This window comes from Staurois parvus, unplaced genomic scaffold (assembly GCF_062004578.1).
Source record: "Staurois parvus isolate SC_StPar_1 unplaced genomic scaffold, SC_StPar_1.0 ptg001432l, whole genome shotgun sequence".
Classification (NCBI taxonomy): domain Eukaryota; kingdom Metazoa; phylum Chordata; class Amphibia; order Anura; family Ranidae; genus Staurois; species Staurois parvus.
The window spans coordinates 7,950,428-7,971,258 of record NW_028319228.1 but is presented as its reverse complement, the minus strand read 5'-3'; the positions used below and the strand labels follow the sequence as shown (position 1 = coordinate 7,971,258).

At 39.2% G+C, this 20,831-nt stretch overlaps 1 protein-coding gene across 2 annotated transcripts in view; it reads right to left on the bottom strand.

The window, feature by feature from the left end:
* LRRC2 (leucine rich repeat containing 2) overlaps nt 1-20,831 on the bottom strand; it is a 294,583-nt gene that overhangs the window by 230,142 nt on the left and 43,610 nt on the right. For both annotated transcript variants that reach the window (XM_089662154.1, XM_089662155.1), the window contains one exon: nt 17,673-17,827. In XM_089662154.1, the coding sequence (XP_089518280.1) occupies nt 17,673-17,797 (125 nt within the window). In that variant the 5' untranslated portion in view covers nt 17,798-17,827. The remainder of the gene's footprint in view (nt 1-17,672; nt 17,828-20,831) is intronic.

Below are 20,831 nucleotides of genomic sequence, written 5' to 3'. Positions count from 1 at the left end.
GCTCAGGTGTCTCTACTCAGTGTACCTGTCACGAAGGGGATTTGTTTAGTAATACAGTGAACTGTGTTAGCATCATTTTCATGCGGAATATTTCCATCCAAGATTATAAATTGCTGCAATCATTTTGGTCAGTATATTGGAAATGGTCAACTAAATCCTAGTTATACATTTAGCTGTCACATCTCTATGCAAGGGTGAAAGTGAAGATTTTTTCAGATCAATGTTGTTTTATATATAGAAGTTCAATTTATCATTCCTATTGCCCAATATTATTTATGTCTATGGCTATTGCCCTGCGTGTTAAAAATGAACAGGAAAGCTCCCATTAAAAAACTAATATGCTTAAGAATATTTGATTTTCACATCTAATCTTCTTCACCCTGATGTCAGCTTGGAAACCTCCAGATAGAATATTTTATGGTATTTTAGGACAATCTTTCATGTTGACCCTGAGGGACTTGTCATTCTCAAGAGCAGATATTAATCTGTCTCAGAAATATTGCATGGCAAATACTGTGGAAAAGTTTGTATAATTTATGTTGTATTAATGCAATTTTAGTATTGCAGCAGAAGCTTTAAAAAGATCTAAAGCCATAGAAAAAATAAAAAAATAACATGACAAACTAGCAACTAGGGCACCTCTACTATTTAGAACTGAAGATAATTTTATTTTAATTTCAGCTTTCCTTTAAAACATTTATTGCCTACAGCACAATCCTTCCCTAGAGCATGAGCTCTCTGATGTTCTGTCCAAAAAAGATACTTTCAATTGAAAGCTAAGCAGTTGTTTGCTACCGGCAAATCATTGATCTTTATAGTTTCTTTTAAGCATGTTATACAGTATGTTTCATAATATGTAACAATTAGGTTCTGCTTATAAATCTCAGCCTAATGCACCATATTGTTTTTTGTATATATTCTTGTCTGCTTTTGCCACGGTGCAATGATTTTATAAGCCCTTTTGTTGTCTAGATAAGGTATCTCTGAACCAGCATAATTTTGTGACCATTAGTGCATTTATCTTAAAATAACCAGTCCTCATACAAGCCTACAGCATATGCAGCATGATCTGTTGCATTTTAATCGAATGTATAGCATAGGGTTTTGATCAGCTATTTGTATACCACACGACATCCTAGAGGTTGATTAAATAAAGGAGTACTATTTTCTTCTGTAAATTCTTACAAAATATGTTTTTAAGTTGTGCTGTGCATGATTTATTGTTTGACATTAACACTGTTTCAGTGACATAGCTCCCAATTGTTCCTAAAACAGTGGAACTATCCCTCTCTTAAAACCAAATCTCTCTATCCATCTTTGCTCTTCAGTTGTCCCTCCTTTTGATCTACTGTTCTGAAAAACAGTTATAAAAATATAAAATATTAAAGCAGAAGTCCAGTCAAATAATATCTAAGCTTAAACCTACTCCCACCCCCATTCTAAGTCCCATACTGACTACTCTGTAAAGGAAAGATGTCTCTACTTACCTATTCTGAAGGCGCTCTGGTCTGGTCACATGATCTCCCCAGCAGATGGCTTTAGTGAAGAGGAAAAATTGCCGGCAATGGCTGCAATGCCTATACAATGACATCACCCATAGGCTTGCTATGGGCCATCCGTTGTTGACTGTCCCTCCCTACACTGGCACTGGAAATGTGTAGCAGTGTGAAAGTATTAGTAAAATAATGGTGAAGCGCTATACATATATCTAAATAGGTGTATATATTACACCTGCAGTGCTATGTATTTGCATATCGATCACAAAGTCAATCATATATAAACAAAGCATGCATATATACTGTAGTTAATAAAATACTATAACTGGTGCTTTTACATCATGCTTGAATTACTGGATGACTGGTGATAAAGTATAAGCAGGTCAGTTAATCACTGGCCTATATCCTATGTGCCAACAGAGGAACCCTCAAGGGGGTAAGATGGATGGGAAGATAAATATATCACACTCTATTGTAAAGTATCATAAGGCCATAAAGAGGTAGACATGGCTTCATCCTGACGAAGCCACGTGATATCATGGAGTAATGCGTAGAGCGCGGTGACGCATTTACGGTGACGCACTTTGGTAGACGCCATCTTTGGACACCCAGAGACCTGCAGTACACCCCCAGCACATGGGAAACCACTGCACTGTAACTGCAATACTGTGAGTGTCCGTTTTTGGCTTGTTTATTTTGCTTTTGGAATAAATCATACTACACTATGGAGGCTCTCTTTGTCTACCTCTTTATGGCCTTATGATACTCCTGATGCTGTGACCATCACCTGAGGGGAATATTGATCTGTCAGTGGATGCTGAGTGGAGCCATAGGAGCCAATTATCTGAGATCCCCAGTACTGTGGAGCACGTATTGTTCAATGTGTTGTGGCCCCTAGGGGTCGCTTCCAGGAGGTGAGGAGGCACTCTAGCCACTTTGGGATAGTGATGCACACGTGTGTCACAGAAGCACACATTATCTTTGGAGTGAAATATTGAAGCACTACTATTGCCTAATTTGCACATCAACCTTTATGCACGTTTTATTGCACTTTATTGTGGACTTTTGATCTATAAGATTTATTTATTGTGTCTGCAGTTTGTTGCACTTGTCACTTTACAATAGAGTGTGATATATTTATCTTCCAATCCATCTTACCCCCTTGAGGGTTCCTCTATTGGCACATAGGATATAGGCCAGTGATTGACTGACCTGCTTATACTTTATCACCAGTCATCCAGTAATTCAAGCATGATGTAAAAGCACCAGTTATAGTATTTTATTAACTATATATGCATGCTTTGTTTATAGGTTATTGACTTTGTGATCGATATGCAAATACATAGCACTGCAGGTGTAATATATACACCTATTTAGATATATGTATAGCGCTTCAGCATCATTTTACTAATATTGTGTATCCTCAGGTATAAGGAGAAGGTGATAGCAGCTTACAAAGATTTTTTTGGTCATATAATTACCAGTGGAGCGCAGGGGGATTATTATATATATTAGCAGTGTGAAAGTGTTTTAACCTGTTGTCACCCATGTAACACATACTGTATGTGCTGTGCTGTCCACATGTTGCACATATGCATCACTGGGCACCCTATGTTTCTGTGCTGAGCATGCGCTCACTCCCAGCACAGAGACCAGGCTGTGAAAAACAGCTCTTGGTCCCTTCTAACGATCAGTAGCTGATAGGACCAGCTCACAATCATGTGACCACTGTGACAACCAATTACAGCAAAGACATGATGACCAATCTTTCCTGCCTCCCAAGTGTACAGACCCTAAAAAGGGGACACCAGGGCTGGACGGGAAGGGGTAAAGGCAAATACTGTAACTGATGCCAACAGCTTCAGATTAGATTTGCTCCTGCTGATACAAAAGATACAGGTCTTATTTTATCTCCCTGATGTTAAAAATACTGGCAGCACAGTGGCTAAATAGTTAGCACTTCTGCCTGGCAGTACTAGGGTCATTGGTTCAAATCTCAACCATGGCACCACCTGCCTGGAGTTGGCATGTTCTCCCTGTGCCTGTGTGGGTTTCCTCCAGGTACTCTGGTTTCCTCCCACACTCCAAGACAGGTTAATTGGATCCTGAATAAATTGTCCCTAAAATGGGTATGTATGAATGTAAGTTAGGGACTTGAGGATTAGGGACTGGTGTGAATGTAGAATGTATATGTAAAGCACTGCATAAACTGATGGTGCTATATAAGTACCTGTAATAATAAACACAAGGCCTTTTATATCCCTCTGACACCAACAATGGGACTTTTTTGCTATCTCACCAATGATAAGGATTGTTTACGGCCTTGTTTACACTATACATACATAAAAACTGGTGGACAAAATTTGCAGATTTGACTTACATAAAATATTTTGGACTTGTTTACATCATGTGGAGAAGCATGTGTTTTTCTGCACCTGTCTCTGCAAGGGCACAAAGAAAGTAATTGTTTCCTATGTGTCCAATTCACACCACAATGTTGGTGTCACAAGAGTTTTTTTCTCTGCACAGAAAATATACACACATGACAGCAGTGTTGTGGTATGAACAGGTCACATAGAAAACATTTCTCTTCTTTGTGCCCTTGCAGAGACAGGTGCAGAAAAATTAATGTCTCTGCACATGGTGTAAGCAAGGTATAATATTCCACTGACACCAATATTGAGACTTATTTTATATCAATGACAATGACAGTCATATTTTCCCACTGGCACCAATGATTGGCACTTATTTTATCTTATAGACACCAACAATGGTGCTTATTTTATCCCAATGACAATGACAGTGGGACTTATATATTCCCACTGACACCAATGAGTGGCACTTATTTTATCCTATAGACACCAACAATGGGGCTTATTTTACTCCCATCGACAACACAGTTGGGTTATTTTTACTCTCACTTTCCCTGCTGCGTCTGAATCTGAGGATATGTCTTTCCTTGTTACTTCCGAATGTTGCCAAGGATAGTTGTGTCCTTTGCCTACATACTTTGTGCTTAAAGGTCCCTCTTTCACATATCAAAAATGTGTGCAAAAATGTGTGTGACATGTAGGGAAATAAGTGTTTTAAATACTCCTTTAGTAAATGATCCCCTACCTTCATGTAATACTTTGATCCTGTTAATTTTCATGCCTTTGATGAATATTCTCTATGACCATTGAATACAGCTGTAACCAGAGCCAGTGCTAGACTATTGTGCGCCCTAGGCAAAACCAGTTACTTGCGCCCCCCCAAAAAATAAATAAATAAAAAAATTTAAAAACAGTAGAAAATATTATAATAGATATTATTATATTATAATAATAATAATAATAATAATAATAATAAATCAACAAAGCATGAAACTGCTAAATTTATTTTAATTTGAAAAAAAAAATGCCATAAGATGCCACAGACATCAGAGTCAGACATTACCTTCCTCCACAGGGAAGGGATGGAACTCCACAGTGATTAGCAGCTGCCAGCCAGCTTGCAGTAATTGACTGAGTCTGAGAGGAACACTGGAAGGAGTGACAGGTTAGTTGCTACGCTGGCCCCAGACACCCAACATCTTCCTTTTTTTCCTCCCCTCTGCTGCCCCTCCTCTCAGCTGGAGGATCATTCATGGCATAACTGTGTCTAACACAGGGAGCGTTCTGGCCTGTGCTGTTCCCAGGTGCCCCCTAGGTGGCAGTGTGCCCTAAGCAGCTGCCTAGTTTGCCTAGTGGAAGCGCTGGACCTGGCTGTAACATTTCTCTAGTAATATTTTAAAAAAGGTAATAAAAATTGATAAATCCTACTCAATACTGTAACTTTACAACAAGCAACACTTGTAACATTAATCTGACTATATCATCTATGTACTGTACAATATCCTTCAGGTTTAGTAACAGCTATACAGTGCCTAACTAAAGGCCTAAAGAATACATTCAATCTCACATTACATAGTTGTTGATACATTTTAAAGGTGATTATTCAGTAAGATTGTAAATTGCATGGTAAGCTTACAACATAATTTTTAGATCATTTGTGAATTATCTGATGTTGTAATAAAGTTTAATTTCATTCACATGACCATTCGCAATTCAGGATACGTAGTAAAGATTCATAAAGTATGCTGCAGGCTCTGAATAATAGCATATGACTTGACATTTGAAAACATCAGGGAATTCAAACATTTTCAACAAGCCTGGTCATTTTTTATTTAACCGTGGTGTCCCAAGGTTAACTGCTACAGTCATTTCCAAAGTATACATTTACAAACATATCCAGAGTCATATCAGATTATTTCCATGCATTATGCATGCATTAGGATATCTTTTCATGCATATTTTGAAAATAATTTTGATGAATGTGTAAACAATGATGAAATGTTAGACTTATAAAGAAAATTTTCAGTTTCCTTCAGTATTTCATCTCTTTGCTTCTCTGTAAAAATAGCCCGTTCCCATGATAGGCAAAGGGTAATTTTCCAATATTCTTGGCAGTGAGAATATCATTTCCTTGCAGCTTTCCTCTGCTCCTACTCCTTACAACTCAACTGCAGGCACGTCAAACTCTGGATTTAGTTGTCAGTTTATGTTTGACAAATTGAGAATGTTGCTTTGCTTCTTTTTTTGGATATTGTTGTAACATTATTATGTCCCTCTACTTTACAAAAATGGGTGCAAATATTCATGTATGGGGAAATGTGTGTGGATTTTTGTGGTTGTCTATGGGCACTTTCTCTTAAAAGAATGATCTTAAAGCTAATCTGTGCCCAAAATTCAGCTTTAAAGTTTAATTGATGTTCTGAGTATCTGTTTGTCTATCTATTTATATATGCGCTATATTGCCAAAAATATTAGGACAATACTCCAATTCATTGGATTCAGGTGTTCCAACCACCTCCATGGACACAGGTGTATAAAATCAAGCACCTAGGCATACAGACTGCTTCTACAAACATTTGTGAAAGAATGGGTCTCTCTCAGGAGCTCAGTGAATTCAAGTGTGGCACCATGACAGATTGCCACCTGTGTAATAAGTTCATCCGTTATATTTCTTTGCTACTAAACATTCCATGGTCAACTGTTAGTGGTATTATAACAAAGTGGAAGCAACTGGGAACAACTCAGCTATGAAGTGGTAGGCCACATAAAATGACAGAGCCGGGTCAGCGCATGCTAAAGAGTCAATAGCTAAAGACCTCCAAACTTCATGTGGCCTTCAGATTAGCATAACAACAGTGCATAGAGAGCTTCATAGAATGGATTTCCATGGCTGAGCAGCTGCATCGAAGCCTTACATCACCAAGTGCAATGCAAAGCGTCGGGTGCAATGGTGTAAAACATGCCACCACTGGACTCTAGAGCAATGGAGATGTGTTCTCTTGAGTGATGATCATGCTTCTCTGTCTGGCAATCTGATTGGCATGTCTGGGTTTGGTGGTTGCCAGGAGAATGGTACATGCCTGACTGCATTGTGTCAAGTGTAAAGTTTGGTGGAGAGGCGATTGTGGTGTGGGGTTGTTTTTCAGAGGTTGGGCTTGACCCCTTAGTTCCAGTTAAGGGAACTCTTAAGGAATCAGCATACCCAGACATTTTGGACAATTTCATGCTCCCAACTTTGTGGGAACAGTGCACAAAACAAGGTCCATAAAGACATGGACGAGCTAGTTTGGGGTGGAGGAACTTGACTGTCCTGACCTCAACCTGATAGAACACCTTTGGGATGAATTAGAGCAGAGACTGCGAGCCAGGCCTTCTCATCCAACATCAGTGCCTGACCTCACAAATGCACTCCTAAAGCTTGTGGACAGCCTTCCCAGAAGAGCTGAAGCTGTTATAGTTGCAAAGGATGGGCCAACTCAATTTTGAACCCTGCGGACTAAGATTGGCATTCCATTAAAGTTCATGTGCCTGTAAAGGCAGGCGTCCCAATACTTTTGCCAATATTGTATACACACAAAATGTTATTTCAATGTCAGCACACTTAAAGCAGAACTCCAGTCAAAACATTTATTTTCTCATGCAGTGGAGCTATGCCCTGCACTGCATGGGTTAAGTGCTCATTTTGTCCACGGGCTCAAGAAACAGCTTACTTACCCATTCCTCTGAACCTCCGGAAAACCACACTCCCCCACATCCAGTGGAGTACTGTTCCTGCCATCCTCACGTCTAGAGCTGGACTATGGGCATGATGATGTCAGGAGCAGCCCATTCACAAGACCACTAGGGTGCTGACCTCAGTGGAGCTTGGGGACATTGCATGCACCCCTGGGGCTTCCCTTTCAACCCCTTGTTCAATCCTGGGGCATCAGTGGAGCTGCAGGTTCTGTTTCCCCCCTTTGGCTGTGCTGGCTTGTGGTGTGTCCCCCTCTTCTTTATTGTTTCCAGTTCTAGGACACAGGAATGGGGGTACTTTTGTCCTTTCTGTTCTTTCATTTCTGTCATTGGTTGCCGTATTTAACCATCTTCAATCTCAGTGTTGAGGACTGAGGACTTAGACAACAGAAACAGGCCAAATAATCTTCGGATCTGCGGAATCCCTGAAACCACCACTGAGTTAACCCCTGCTGTGATTCACCTATTCAAATCATTTCTCCCTGATCAGGATCCCTGTGGCTTTATTTGTGACCATATAGACAGGGCTCTGTGGCCTAAGTCACCAGCTGATAAACCACCCAGGTATATCATTCTATGTCTTAAGGACTATCTGGTTAAGGAAATTATTTTAAGAGCAGCCAGAAATACACCTGAAATTACGTTGGATTGATCTAAACTACAGGTCTTTCTGGATATATTACCTGCCACCCTCGGTGTCAACAGATGAAGGAGATCACTACAGTTCTGGCGGCCACCCGTATTCATTCCAGATGGGATTTCCTCTTTAAGCTTGTTATACTGCATAATGGCAGCACATATAGAGTCACTATGGTTGCTGAAGGCCAAAAGATTTGGGACTTGCAGAGGCTGATCCCCAGCCCAGGACTCCATTAACCCCAAGACTTTCGCCCATCTGGCACACTCCTTCTCCTTGGCGGGATAAGTCGACATGAAGCAGCCTGCCCCTCTTATCTCTTCAGTTATCTAAATCTTATTCCATAACCCGGATGCAGCCATATTTTCTTTTTTTCTATTTTTGCACTTCACTGGAACTTTGGAACTGACCTTCTTCTATTCTGATACCTCACTTTTCAGTAGTGCAACTTATGTACTATTTTATAGCTGAATATACTGCTTACGTCCCACCATGTCATTGTTATGCCTCACCACTCAATTGGTGTCTGGCATGGTAGGTTGGGTTATGTTTGCTTTCTGATCTATATATTTTGTTTTTGGTTTTTCTGGTTTTTCAGTTTTCCCGACTCCCACAGGTTGAATACTTCAGATTGAGTTTGAGACAGTGTTGTCCCTGTTTAGAGTTTTTTTTCATCCAGGGTGTTATGGATCTCCTGACCTTGGTTTGGCTGTGTTTTTCATTATATGTTTTACTTTATGGTATACTTTTATATTGTATTTCTCTATGTTTATTTGACAGGCATTGCCTATGAGCAGGGTTTTATTTCAGCTGGAACTTGCTGGGACTCAGCTCCACCACCTATGGCTCAAGCCCTCTGTTCCTTGCTCACCACTATCACTTGAAAACACAGACTTCCGGCTCCCACAGAGTGAAGGATGTGTACAAGGAAGATGCAGATATCCGGGGTGCAGTGTGGATGCAGACACCCCCACTGGATGATCGCCCTGTAAGTGAGAAAGGCGGAGCCACCTACACTGTGCAGGAAGGTACTAGAGCCAGCTGGGTGCTTCAGTTTAATACAGCAACAAAAGTAAGACATGTGGAATATGGTGGCACTTTTGAGGAGGGGGGGGGGGTGAGGGCTGTGGATTGGTTGCATGCAGAGGTCAGATTTGAAGAGATGTGAAAATGAAATGTAAATTGAGGAATGCAGAGGTAATCATCTGGGGAAGACAGCTGAACTCTGCAGTATATACTTAGTGCACCCCAGAACTGTGCATTCTGTAACACCTCTCTCCCGAAAACACTGCACTCTGTACCTAATGCACTCCTGGTATTTAATGCCCCTTTAAGACCATCCCACTGTTAGTCAAATTTGACTACACCCACTATTTGATGTGGTTTGGATGGTGTGTGTAGAGATGAGTTTTGGGGGGTTGTGGATGATTTCCTGCACCTATTTTCTGAGAAAATCCCTGCCTATGAGGTTTCTATTTATTTTTCTTTTTGCTGACCTCTATATGCGCTAGGTGTATATGGGTGAACGGAGCGGTGGAGGTATGTCCACTACCATAGTTTTGGTGCCACTATCTTTGTTTATGCCCTATTTTCTGTCATAAGCTTTTTTTTCAATGTTGCTTATTATGGGTATCATAATTGTATCACAAAATGTACAGGGTTTTAATTCTGCTAACAAAAGAAGGAAAGCCATCCTGCAATATACCAAAATTGGAACTAAGATAGCGCTTCTGCAAGAAACTCATTTCTCAGCTGCTGACTATCCTAAATTTTTTCACAAGGCCTTTCCTCTTGTATACCATACAATGCATCAATCTCTCTGTGTCTATTGTATATTCTCCCTGGCCTTATGTGATTGCAATCCATTTTTCCCAAGGCCCTGTCTTTGATTATCTTAGTTACACAGTCCCTAAGTTATGGGCCTTTTGTAAATGTAAATATAACTTGATATCGGAAGCCCCACTGGTGCCTCTTTTTCTGGGAGATCCTACCTTTGTAGCTGTTTTCCCTGATCCAAATGATATTGGTTGGTGGACCTGAATCTCCCTAACAACTCTTGCCTCTTTTAGAGGAGATACTGGACTTCTCTCATTTTCTTAATTTTGATAATTTCAACAGGCCCAAAGACAGTAGTATTTCTTTTAACTTCAAATCACTAATTTTTTTTGCCATCATCTTTCCATCTTCGTGTTTTCTGACTTTCCATTTGACGGACTACGAACATATTTGTTTCAAAACTTCCAGAGGAAAAGGTTTAATGCTGTATCTCAAATTTATAAAATTCTGTTGTCAGCCTACACCTCGGGGTGTAATCAAGAATTTTCAACTTTAAGGCAGTCTCTATTAGGGAGACAGCCTTAAACTTGATAAAACAATGGTACTATACACCCCTTCATCTCCATGCCATGTTTCCTGCTGTACCCAATAACTGTTTTAGAGGGTGTTCAGCTCCCAGTTTTTTTGTCCACATTTTGTGGGAGTGCGCTGAAATCAACTTACTGTGGAGGCAAATTGGTGATATGTCTAGGTCTATTGTGGGTCACAAAACACATAAGATCTCAATGGGGAAAAATATCATGCTGGATATCTATACTAATATGGACTGGGTAATGTGTTAGGAATGTAAGGATGCCCCATCATTTGAAAGAGATGAAAATGATCAACTTACAGAGGACTGAATTCAAAGACACTCCGAAAATCAAAGTGAAAAAATGATGTAGCAGGCTAGTCCATTCTGAAATTTCATTGCAGCAACTCAAAATTGTACTCAGTAATTTGTATGGCTCCCATGCTTTACAATGTAGGAGCATGCTCCAAATGAGATCATGGATGGTGTGCTGGGGTATTTCCTTCCAGCTCTGGACCTGGGCATCACTGAGCTCCTGGACAGTCTGAGGTGCAACAGCAACCTGGTGGCGTCGGATGGACTGAAACATGATAGCCCAGAGGTGTTCTACTGGATTTAGGTTAGGCGAGCATGGGGGCCAGTCAATGGTATCAATTCCTTCATCCTCCAGGAACTGCCTGCATACTCTCGCCACATGAGGCCGGGCATTGTTGTGCACCAGTAGGAACCCAGGACCCTCTGCACCAGTGTAGGGTTGGACAATGAGTCCAAGGATTTCATCCCGATACCTAATGGCAGTCAGAGTGCCATTGTCTAGCCTGTTGAGGTTTGTGCATCCCCCATGGATATGCCTCCCTAGACTATCACTGACCCACCACCAAAACAGTCATGCTGAATGATGTTACAGGCAGCATAACATTCTCCATGGCTTCTCCAGACCCTTTCATGTCTGTCACATGTGCTCAGGGTGAACCTGCTCTCATCTGTGAAAAGCACAGGGCGCCAGTGGCAGACTTGCCAATTTTGGTGTCTAATGGCAAATGCCAATTGAGCTCTATGGTGCCGAGCAGTGATGTGCCCACTAGAGGACTGCCTATCTCCTGGAATCATCCTCCATGCTCTTGAGACTGTGCTGAGAGACACAACAAACCTTCTGGCAATGGCATGTATTGATGTACCATCCTAGAGGAGTTGGACTGCCTGTGCAACCTCTTTAGGGTCCAGGTATCGCCTCATGCTACCAGTAGTGATACTGACCCTGGCCAAATGCAAAATTAGTGAAAAACAGTCAGAAAAGATGAGTAGGGAAAAAATGTCAGTGGCCTCCACCTGTAAAACCATTCCTGTTTTCGGGGTCATCTCATTGCTGCCCATCTAGTGCAACTGTTGTTAATTTCATTACACCAAAGCAGTTGAAAGTAATTAACAACTCCCTCTGCTACTTAACTGACCAGATCAATATCCCAGGAGTTTAATTGACTTAATGCTTTACTCTGATTAAATAGTGTTCCTTTAATTTTTTTGAGCAGTGTATATTGCATATAAGAGAATTTATAGACATTATTGTCTTTACTATATGTTCAACATTTTTGTATTATAGGCAACTGGCAATACCTGTTTATCTTATCCTTTTGATGCTTTGTTTTGCCATTGATACCTTCTGATGTTTTTTGTACCATCTAATTTTTGCTATACATGTCTAGATGGCGTTGTTTGTTTTTGAAAAATTTTCAATAAAACAGTTTGTATACAAAAAAAATATTTATTTAGTGTAGATCCATGGGAAACAAAGATTCCTTGATGAAGACAATTAAAGGTTTAGTTCACCTTTATAAAAAAATACCCCATACAGTCCATAAACTCAATTCCATAACTCTAAGTTAATCAAATTTTAAAAAACATACATTTGTGCTCCTTCAATACCTATAGTCAATTTCTCTACCTGTAGACCATGGAGAGAAGCTTGCCCCAAACATTTCTGAGAGGAGAGAGCATTGCACACACCGAGCTCATCCACAGTGACAAAATAGCTGACTGCACATGCGCAGGTCTCAAATAAAAGGATGGGGCTTATTCCTGAACCACTAGAGGGTGTTTGTTCCAATGCCTGGTCCATTCTAGAAGTGCAGGTTTCACTCCTAACGCAAATGGCCTACAGGTATGGAAAGTGCATAATCGCACAATATAAAATCTGATTAGTTTAGTGTTATGAAGTTGACTTTATGGTCTGCATAGGGCTTTCCATTTAATTAGGGCTGGGCTGCCATCTAAATTATGATCTGAAATAAAATTAGAGGTAGCCTTTCTAATGTTGGCAAAACAAAGGTAGTACATTTTTGTTTAGCCTCCAGATAATTATTTTATGAAGGAGTTTATCCAAGAACAACCAGTATTAGACCAGTAAATGGTCTGACCATATCTGAGGGCCACAGCTGATCTGAAACTTCTACCCAAGAGCAATTATGAGGCACAGATATAGTCAGTATGACTGTGTGTAGTATGCACTACTGAGAAAAAAGGAAAGACTTTTTCCCTGGGATGTAATTTAAATCAAAGGTCCCTCAGTTTGAGATGCGTGAGTTTCTGTTTATCAAGTTCAGAAGAGGGAATATGTGACTTACCCAAAGAAGCTCTATTTCTGAATCTAGCACAAGGTTTAAATCACCCCCTAAAATAATGTGAACTTCTGGGAATTTTTCAAGAAGATAGAGGCATATGATACAAGTAGAGACCTGAGATGTACTGAGTAACAAAATATTTGCAAGGGTATAAAGCCTGTTGGTGAAAGAGAATTCAATAAATTCATATCTGCCTGCAATGTCTACCTCCAAAGCCATCAGTTAGATTGAGCAATTTTTATAGCTCACTATGGAAATAACTTTTTGATTTGGCAACAAGTTTAGGATTATGTATAATAGTATGAGTACAATAGGCCCTTAGCATTTATTGAACAGTGCGTGATACAGTCATTTTGCAGGCATGAAGGGAGAACATCCAAAGTTAAGCAGGGTGTAAGCCACAAGGGGAGAAAAGAGATATGGAGAGGGGTGAAGGAAGTTGGGTAGAAGAGATAAAAGAAAAAAATGAAAACAGTGTTGTGCGGGGGACAATGGAAAGTACATTAATAAAGGGGTGGTGAAAAAACCAAGGATGCTCAGAACATGATCATAGATAGACAACCCACAGAGTACCCAGTAAGAATCTCCAAGTGAGCTCTATATGTGCTAACTGTGTAGCAATTACCACTATAATGTGATTGCTAGGTTGAGGGCAAAGTAGGTTGCATGGAGAGGGTCCTTCATATGGATCTGGCCATGACCTTTGACAGTAATATAAAATGTGAATTTGGTTGGCGTGGGAGTGGGAGTAGGGGGGGAGTGGGGTGAAGTAAGTCCATAAAAATAAGGATGTAACAACATGGAAGGAGATCCATAAATAAGATAGGTAAGAGGAATAAAGTATATGTTGTATCTATTGTAATTAGAGACATGGATGGTTGACTGTTTATCCAGCATATAAATAAAATGGAAGGTTTGGTGGGAGACACTGCATAACACAAGATGTATGTGCAAAAGTCTCAGACAGACATGTATGCTATTGTATGCTTTTTTGTTACATTTTTATATATTATAAGGCTGTGGTAACATTCAGTTAAAATTAAGAGGAACAATGGACGTTTTTCAACATCCAGGAGTGTGCAATAATAGATTAATTGGATTTACAAAAAAGGAAAGATAAGATAAAAACAGGCTGTATTATAGTTCAAGAATGTGTACCACAATGTCAAAGGAAGAAGTAAATCCATGGCTATGTTAGTGTAAAAGCTTTAAATCACATAAATATAGATTTAATGTGGTTGTAAAGGCTGAAAGTTTTTTACCTTCATGCATTGTATGCATGAAGGTAAAAAACCTTCTGTGTGCTGCTCCCCCCACAGCCCCAAATGCTCACCTGAGCCCTCTCTCGATCCAGGGATGTGCGGAGGAGCCTCAGCTGCCCTGGGACCCTCTCCTCATTGGCTCCTACTGCTAAACCACATTTCTATAGTGTCCGTTTATCATGCAGAGCTAAATGACCGCTGCTCAGTTCTCTGGCATTCTAAAAGGAGACAGTTTTCTTCTGAATGCCTGTTCATGACGCAGTGTTGATTGCTTCTCCTAATGAGGAGAGATGCGACCTACAAACGCTTTGAACTCTAGAAGATGGCTGCTGTTTCTGTAATCTCAGGAGATTGCAGGAAGAGATCAGTCAAACACACAGTTTACTAAGAAGCGGTAACTTACCGCTACTTTGTTTGCGGCTCTCTCAGAGAAGACCGCTCAGTACCTCACTACACACACACATGTTTTTCTAACTTGCTGTACCCCATCAGGGGTTTTGAAAGGCAGGGGGGCTTTTCCATTGTCTTGGGGGCTCTGATTGAGGAAGAAGGAAGTCAATAATCTTCCTCCTTCCTCCTCAGTTCTCCCGGGATTCACTCTTCTCTCCCCAATTCTCAACCTCTGGGCTGGAGAATCGGGGAGAGAGAATTTTTACACAGATCGCCAGTGAAGGGCTGACATCGCTCCTTCATACACTGGCCATTTCTGTTTCTGCCAGTGACAGATTGTCTATGTGCAGAAATGATCAGCGAAGAACATTTTCTCCGCTGATCATCTCTGTTTCCTAAACCACTAATAATCTGAGATCAGCAATGATCCTTAGGATCGCCGTTCATCTCAGTTTCATAAAAGGACACCTAAGCTACTTATGGTAGCAAACATGCCAGGAGCGGGGCAACCGGGGCTGCCCTTCCCTCCTCCTACCACTCCATCCCCCACAGCCATTTCCTCCTGTACCTCTACCCCCTCCCTCCTAGATTGTAAGATCGAAAGAGTAGGGCCCTCTTACCCCTTGTGTGCTGTTTGATGTTACTGTAATGTTTCATGTATTGTCCCCCCCTCTATTGTACAGCGCTGAGCAAACCCTTTGGCGCTATATAAACTCGATAAATGAATAAATAATAAATAAATAAATAACCTGACAGGAGGAGGTTTAGAGCTGCAAAACCATTGCACAGAACAGGTAAGTATGACATGTTTGTTATTTTAAAAAAAATTCAGACTTTTATTATCACTTTAAGGAGTGAGGTACTGTGTTTGTCAAAATTATAGAAATACGTCCATAAGGACTCATCTGTAATACAGTTACAGAAAACATAAAGGGTCTAACAAGACCATGTCACCACCACCAACAAAGAGATAGTAATGACAAAGAAGGAAAGATCAAAGTTAAATCTGTTATTGTAACAAGACAACGTCAGATATCGATCCCAGGACAAACAAACATGGATGCAGTTATCAAATAACCAGAATGTAGACCCTGGGAACAGTCCAATAATTCTGTGCAGCAGTTGGCTTGCACCACATCCACAAAGCTCCACATGCATTTGAGTGTGTTTTCAGCAACAAGGTTGTGCTTCTGTAAGATATATCAGCACAGGCACAATAATCTGGCAAACATGAAGTACAGAAGCAAGGTTTAGAAATTAAGTTCATGGGAGAAAGAGAAAGTTCAGAAGGTAGTCTACGGACCTCTACAGCCAACAGCGAAAACAATTTTCCTGGTCATCTAGTTGTTATTCTAGGTTTTGGAGTTGTACCGTATGATTATTGCAAATCTGATGAGTTTCTATTTTGTCCAAGACTTTTTTTAGAATGCTCCTGATCCTCCTGTCTAGTCCTTATTTGCATTACTTCACCCATGAGGCCTGATGCTTCATCTACATAGGCCTCCATACGAAAGATATAGTTCTCAAGTTTTGACCATGTGGGGAGTGAAGCAATGTAGGCTTGAAGGTCTTAATCATCACCAGGTTTAGGAAGTTCATGGAGGGGCATCTCAAAGGTATGGTGTCTGAGCTATGCAGAGTTTGCTGTGATACCTGGAAAAAAGTCTTACAGCTGTGAGTAAGTACCTGGAGTAGGGGTGGGTTTAGATTTCTTTTTGTTCCCCATGTAATGAATAGTAACAAGAAAAAATTATGATGGATGCAGCAAGACAGAAGGGTAAATGTCCTACTCAACCATAAGCCAATCACAACCCCTATAAATAATCTTTTAATGCTGTTTAATAGTTTTAATTCCTCTCCCTGCCTTAACTATGCATGTTTTCAACTTTTTTTCTGTTGCTACAGATATGTTACCTGTGTATTCATTCTACCCATTCTTTCCTTATTTCAGAATAAGCATTTAAAAATATAAACATGCAAATTTAGGGCCCTTTCAATGGATGATCTGATCGGGTCTGCCTGAAAAATGGACAGGTGGACCTGATCGGACCATCCATTGTTCTCTATGGGGAGATGGATTTAAGGGACAAGTGTATCGGATGATAGTCAGATGTAAATGGACAGGCAGGCTATTTACATCTCACCGCCCCATAGAGAATGGCAGGCTGTGTCTGTGTCCACACTGCACAAGTGGAGCGGACACAGATCTGTCATCTGCCTGCTCAGTGGAGAGATCCCTTGCTGAGTAGGCAGATCCCCTTGGCAGAGTCCGCCTGTATGAAAGGGCCCTTATAAAAGCCAACATTTCTTTTGTATATAAATAACTTTGGTGTGCTTCATGCCAGAAATATAACGAACAGAACAATTTGCAGAATAAAATTAGCACTTTAAAGTTTGTCTGAAATTTTTTTTTGTTGTTTGAAAACAATCACTTGTAAAACTGCAAAAAAAAATCTCTTTTAAATATATAAAACATTAAACAGTACCACTAAAATAAACTTTTGCTTGTCTCCTCTACCACAGAAAAAAATACATAGTATGTCTCACTTCTACTGTATATCATAATTAATAAGAAAGGTATTACCAAGTTATTAGGCCCATAGCTCAAATGCAAAAATTGCTCTGGAGCTTAAATAGTGCAATAAAAACATGATCAATTACTGTACACATACTATGCCTAACCTGGACTTTTTTTCAAATATCAGTTGTGTGCCTCTCTTCCACTGTTTAGCCGTGTACCCTCACCAAAGCTTTAATATATTTATATGGAGATCAGGTCAATTTATGGCATTTATACGGATAATAATGGTCTACTCACTTTTGCAGCGCACTTGCTTCTACTCTTTCCTTCTCCTTTTTACATCTCTCTTTATATTTTTTCACACGGGTTTCCCATTGTCCTCTGATATGAGAAAAGTCAATAACTACAACTTCAAAAGTCATGGTCTCACATCCAAATTATCTGTACATGAGCTATAAGAAAGAAATAAGAAAAAAAAGCAAGTGTATTATCCCATGATAAAGTAGTCCTGATGTTGTGCTGAGATCACATTGTGGTGTCTACTTTGCAAAAAAAGGGTAATTTTCAGGGTTTTCATAATATTCTAGCATTTTTATTTTAACAGAAAAAAGGGAATAGGTTTTTTTTCTAAATTTTTTGGTCTTTGTTCTTTTTTATAGTAAAAAATAAAAAAAAACAGAGGTTATTAAATATTAACTGCCTCAAAAATTATAGAAAATTCATTTGGGTATAATGTTGCATGACAGAGTAACTGTCAGTCAAACTATCACAGCACTGAAAACTGAAAAATGGCCTGGTAATGAAGAGATATTACAGGCTGGTACATAAGTGATTTAAGTGAATATACAACCAAAAGTTTTTTTTCAATTGTTCAATAAAGTAGGTAAGAAATACATTTCCTGTCAGTTTAGTTTTCACTCCTTGTGTCTTTTTAGGGTGATTTATATTTATGTCCTTGACAGGCTGCAGGAAGCAAAAGAAAACTTTCAAAGTGGGATGAAATACTAGAAATACCAGAGCAAGTGTCCCCATTGAAAGATATCTCCTCTATTCCAGTTTAGGAACATCTGCATAATTTTGGATTTTCCCTCGCTCTCAGTTACAGTGGTCTCTAGGGATGCACAGATACCAATTTTTTTTTACAGCGAGTACGAGTACCGATACTTTTTTTGTACTCGCCGATACCAATTACCAATACCTGCTGGCAACTGTTTTGTTTACACATGAGCTGTGTGGGGGAACCCCACTGACAGCTGAATGAGTGATTGTTAAGGACACTGCAGCCCCCCTCCTTAACCACTTCGGTTCTCACACCTGTTCATCCTTTATGGACCAGATACATTTTTACATTTCTGCTATGGACCTGTTTATTCAGTGATAACTTTGTTGTTATGTAATACATATATTGTTTTTTTTTAAGGACAAACAAGGCTTTCTCTTTCATGAATATTGTCTTGCAACAATTATATTTTTTTCACAGTCCTTATACAATTTACAAAAAAAACACACTTTTTCTTTTTTTTGAGCACTGTTTAAAAATAAATAGTGTTACTGCACATACAAAGTGTGCATTTTATTCTGTAATTTGTCCTGACGAAATGACAATAAAATTATGATTCTGGTACAAAGCATTGAAAAGTTATTTACAAATGAAATACATTTCTTTTTTTTCTACCTTGTATTTTTTTCATTGTGAAAGGTATAAATATATGTTAAAGGTGTAAAAATATTAACAAACAAAGCAAATAAAAAAAAAGTTTTAATTATTAATAGTTTTTAAAATAGGAATGGACAAAAAAATCAGCAGGAAAAAAATTAATTAAATGGAAAAGGAGAAAAAGGAGTTAATTATGGCTGATTAGACTAAATTAAGGGTCAATAAGGGGTTAAACAAAGGAATATTTAATTAAAGAAAAAAAATGTTTTCCTTGGCAGACTTCATCTGCAGATCAAAGTTCATTCCTTGGATCTGTAGATGAATAAACAGAAAGATACAAAATGAAACAGTGTTTTTTTTTATTGCTCTGTTTTAGGTTGTTGATAAACATTGTCAGGCTGCTTTTTCTTTTGACAGTTCCAAGGGACTTGTTCACACTTCAGCTGTCAGCATATGCACTCTGCTGGCAGCTGAATGAGTCCCCACTTGTTAAAGATGTGTAGGCCCTGCTCCTTAACAGCCAGTAATTGCCAGCTTTTTTTTTTTTTTTACAGATTTTCTTTTATTTAAAAGCTGAAAGAACCGAGCTTGAAGGTATCGGATTCAGGTATTGGAGCATTTGCATGAGTCCTGATACTTGTGCAAATGCTTAGTATACTTAGTAATCCTAGTGGTCTCTATAACAACTAGAGAGGGTGCATCTACCCAGCAGTGGTACAGACAACAATAAAAACTTTACTAAGGTTCTGACCCTTCCCTATCCAAAACCTACAAAAAAAACTTTGGCTATGCATTCACTTTCAGAAACATACTGTATTTTGTGAAAACTAAAAATAATAATAAACTTAATGCATCCGAATAATGCTATTTTGTTCAGGTTATTGAAAAAGTGAAAACATTGAAATTATGTCTGGTTTTTACACCCCCTATTAGGCAATTTACTGTTATTAGCTTTTCAAAACTTACAACTGTTGCCTTTTGAATTATAGTGCACAATGGACTGTCTGTAAAGCCTTTTGTTCACACATCACATTTTTTTCTGTTTCTGATATAAAATAACTGCTAAAATAAAAAGAATGATTTTACTGCAATACAGCTTCTATTAGATTTTTTTGTATACATGGTAATTTTTCTGATGGTGTGTGAGAAATGCATTCTTTATTTATAAGAAAATCTTATATGCTTAATCACTCCCTAGATTGATTTAAAATTTGATTAAAGTAGATTAGACTAGTTTAGTCCTAACCCCTGCATAATCCCCTTTTGTATTAAAGTGACTGTTGCTATACTCATGTTTTAAAACCAATGCATACCTGTAAAATAAGACTGTACATGCTCATCTTTCATGCTGTCCATGCTGCCCAATACCATTCTGATCCTTAAAATGTTTCACAAAGAAACCAAAACTTTTCCAACTGCTGATCTCCTGGGTCCTCTGCAGCTCTCACTGGGTCCTCCTGCTGTCCTCCACATTTTACAGGATACAGTAGTGATGTGGAGGTCAACAGTGGGAACCAGTGAGAGCTGCAGAGGACCTAGCAGATCAACATTCCCCAAATTGTTGGATTCCATATTGGTTCCCAAGAACAGAGTACCATCTGGTGGTGAGTATAAACACCCTTCTTTTATAGGTATGACTTGATTTAAAAAAAAAAAAAGCATATATCCACTGCCATTTAGTATCAGATCAGCAGTTATCAGTATGGAACAGATATAACAGTAAACAGTGTCCGTGCTGTCTGTACATCTGCCAATATGATGTCTTGCAGTTCTTTTTTTATTCATTAATATTATGTAAT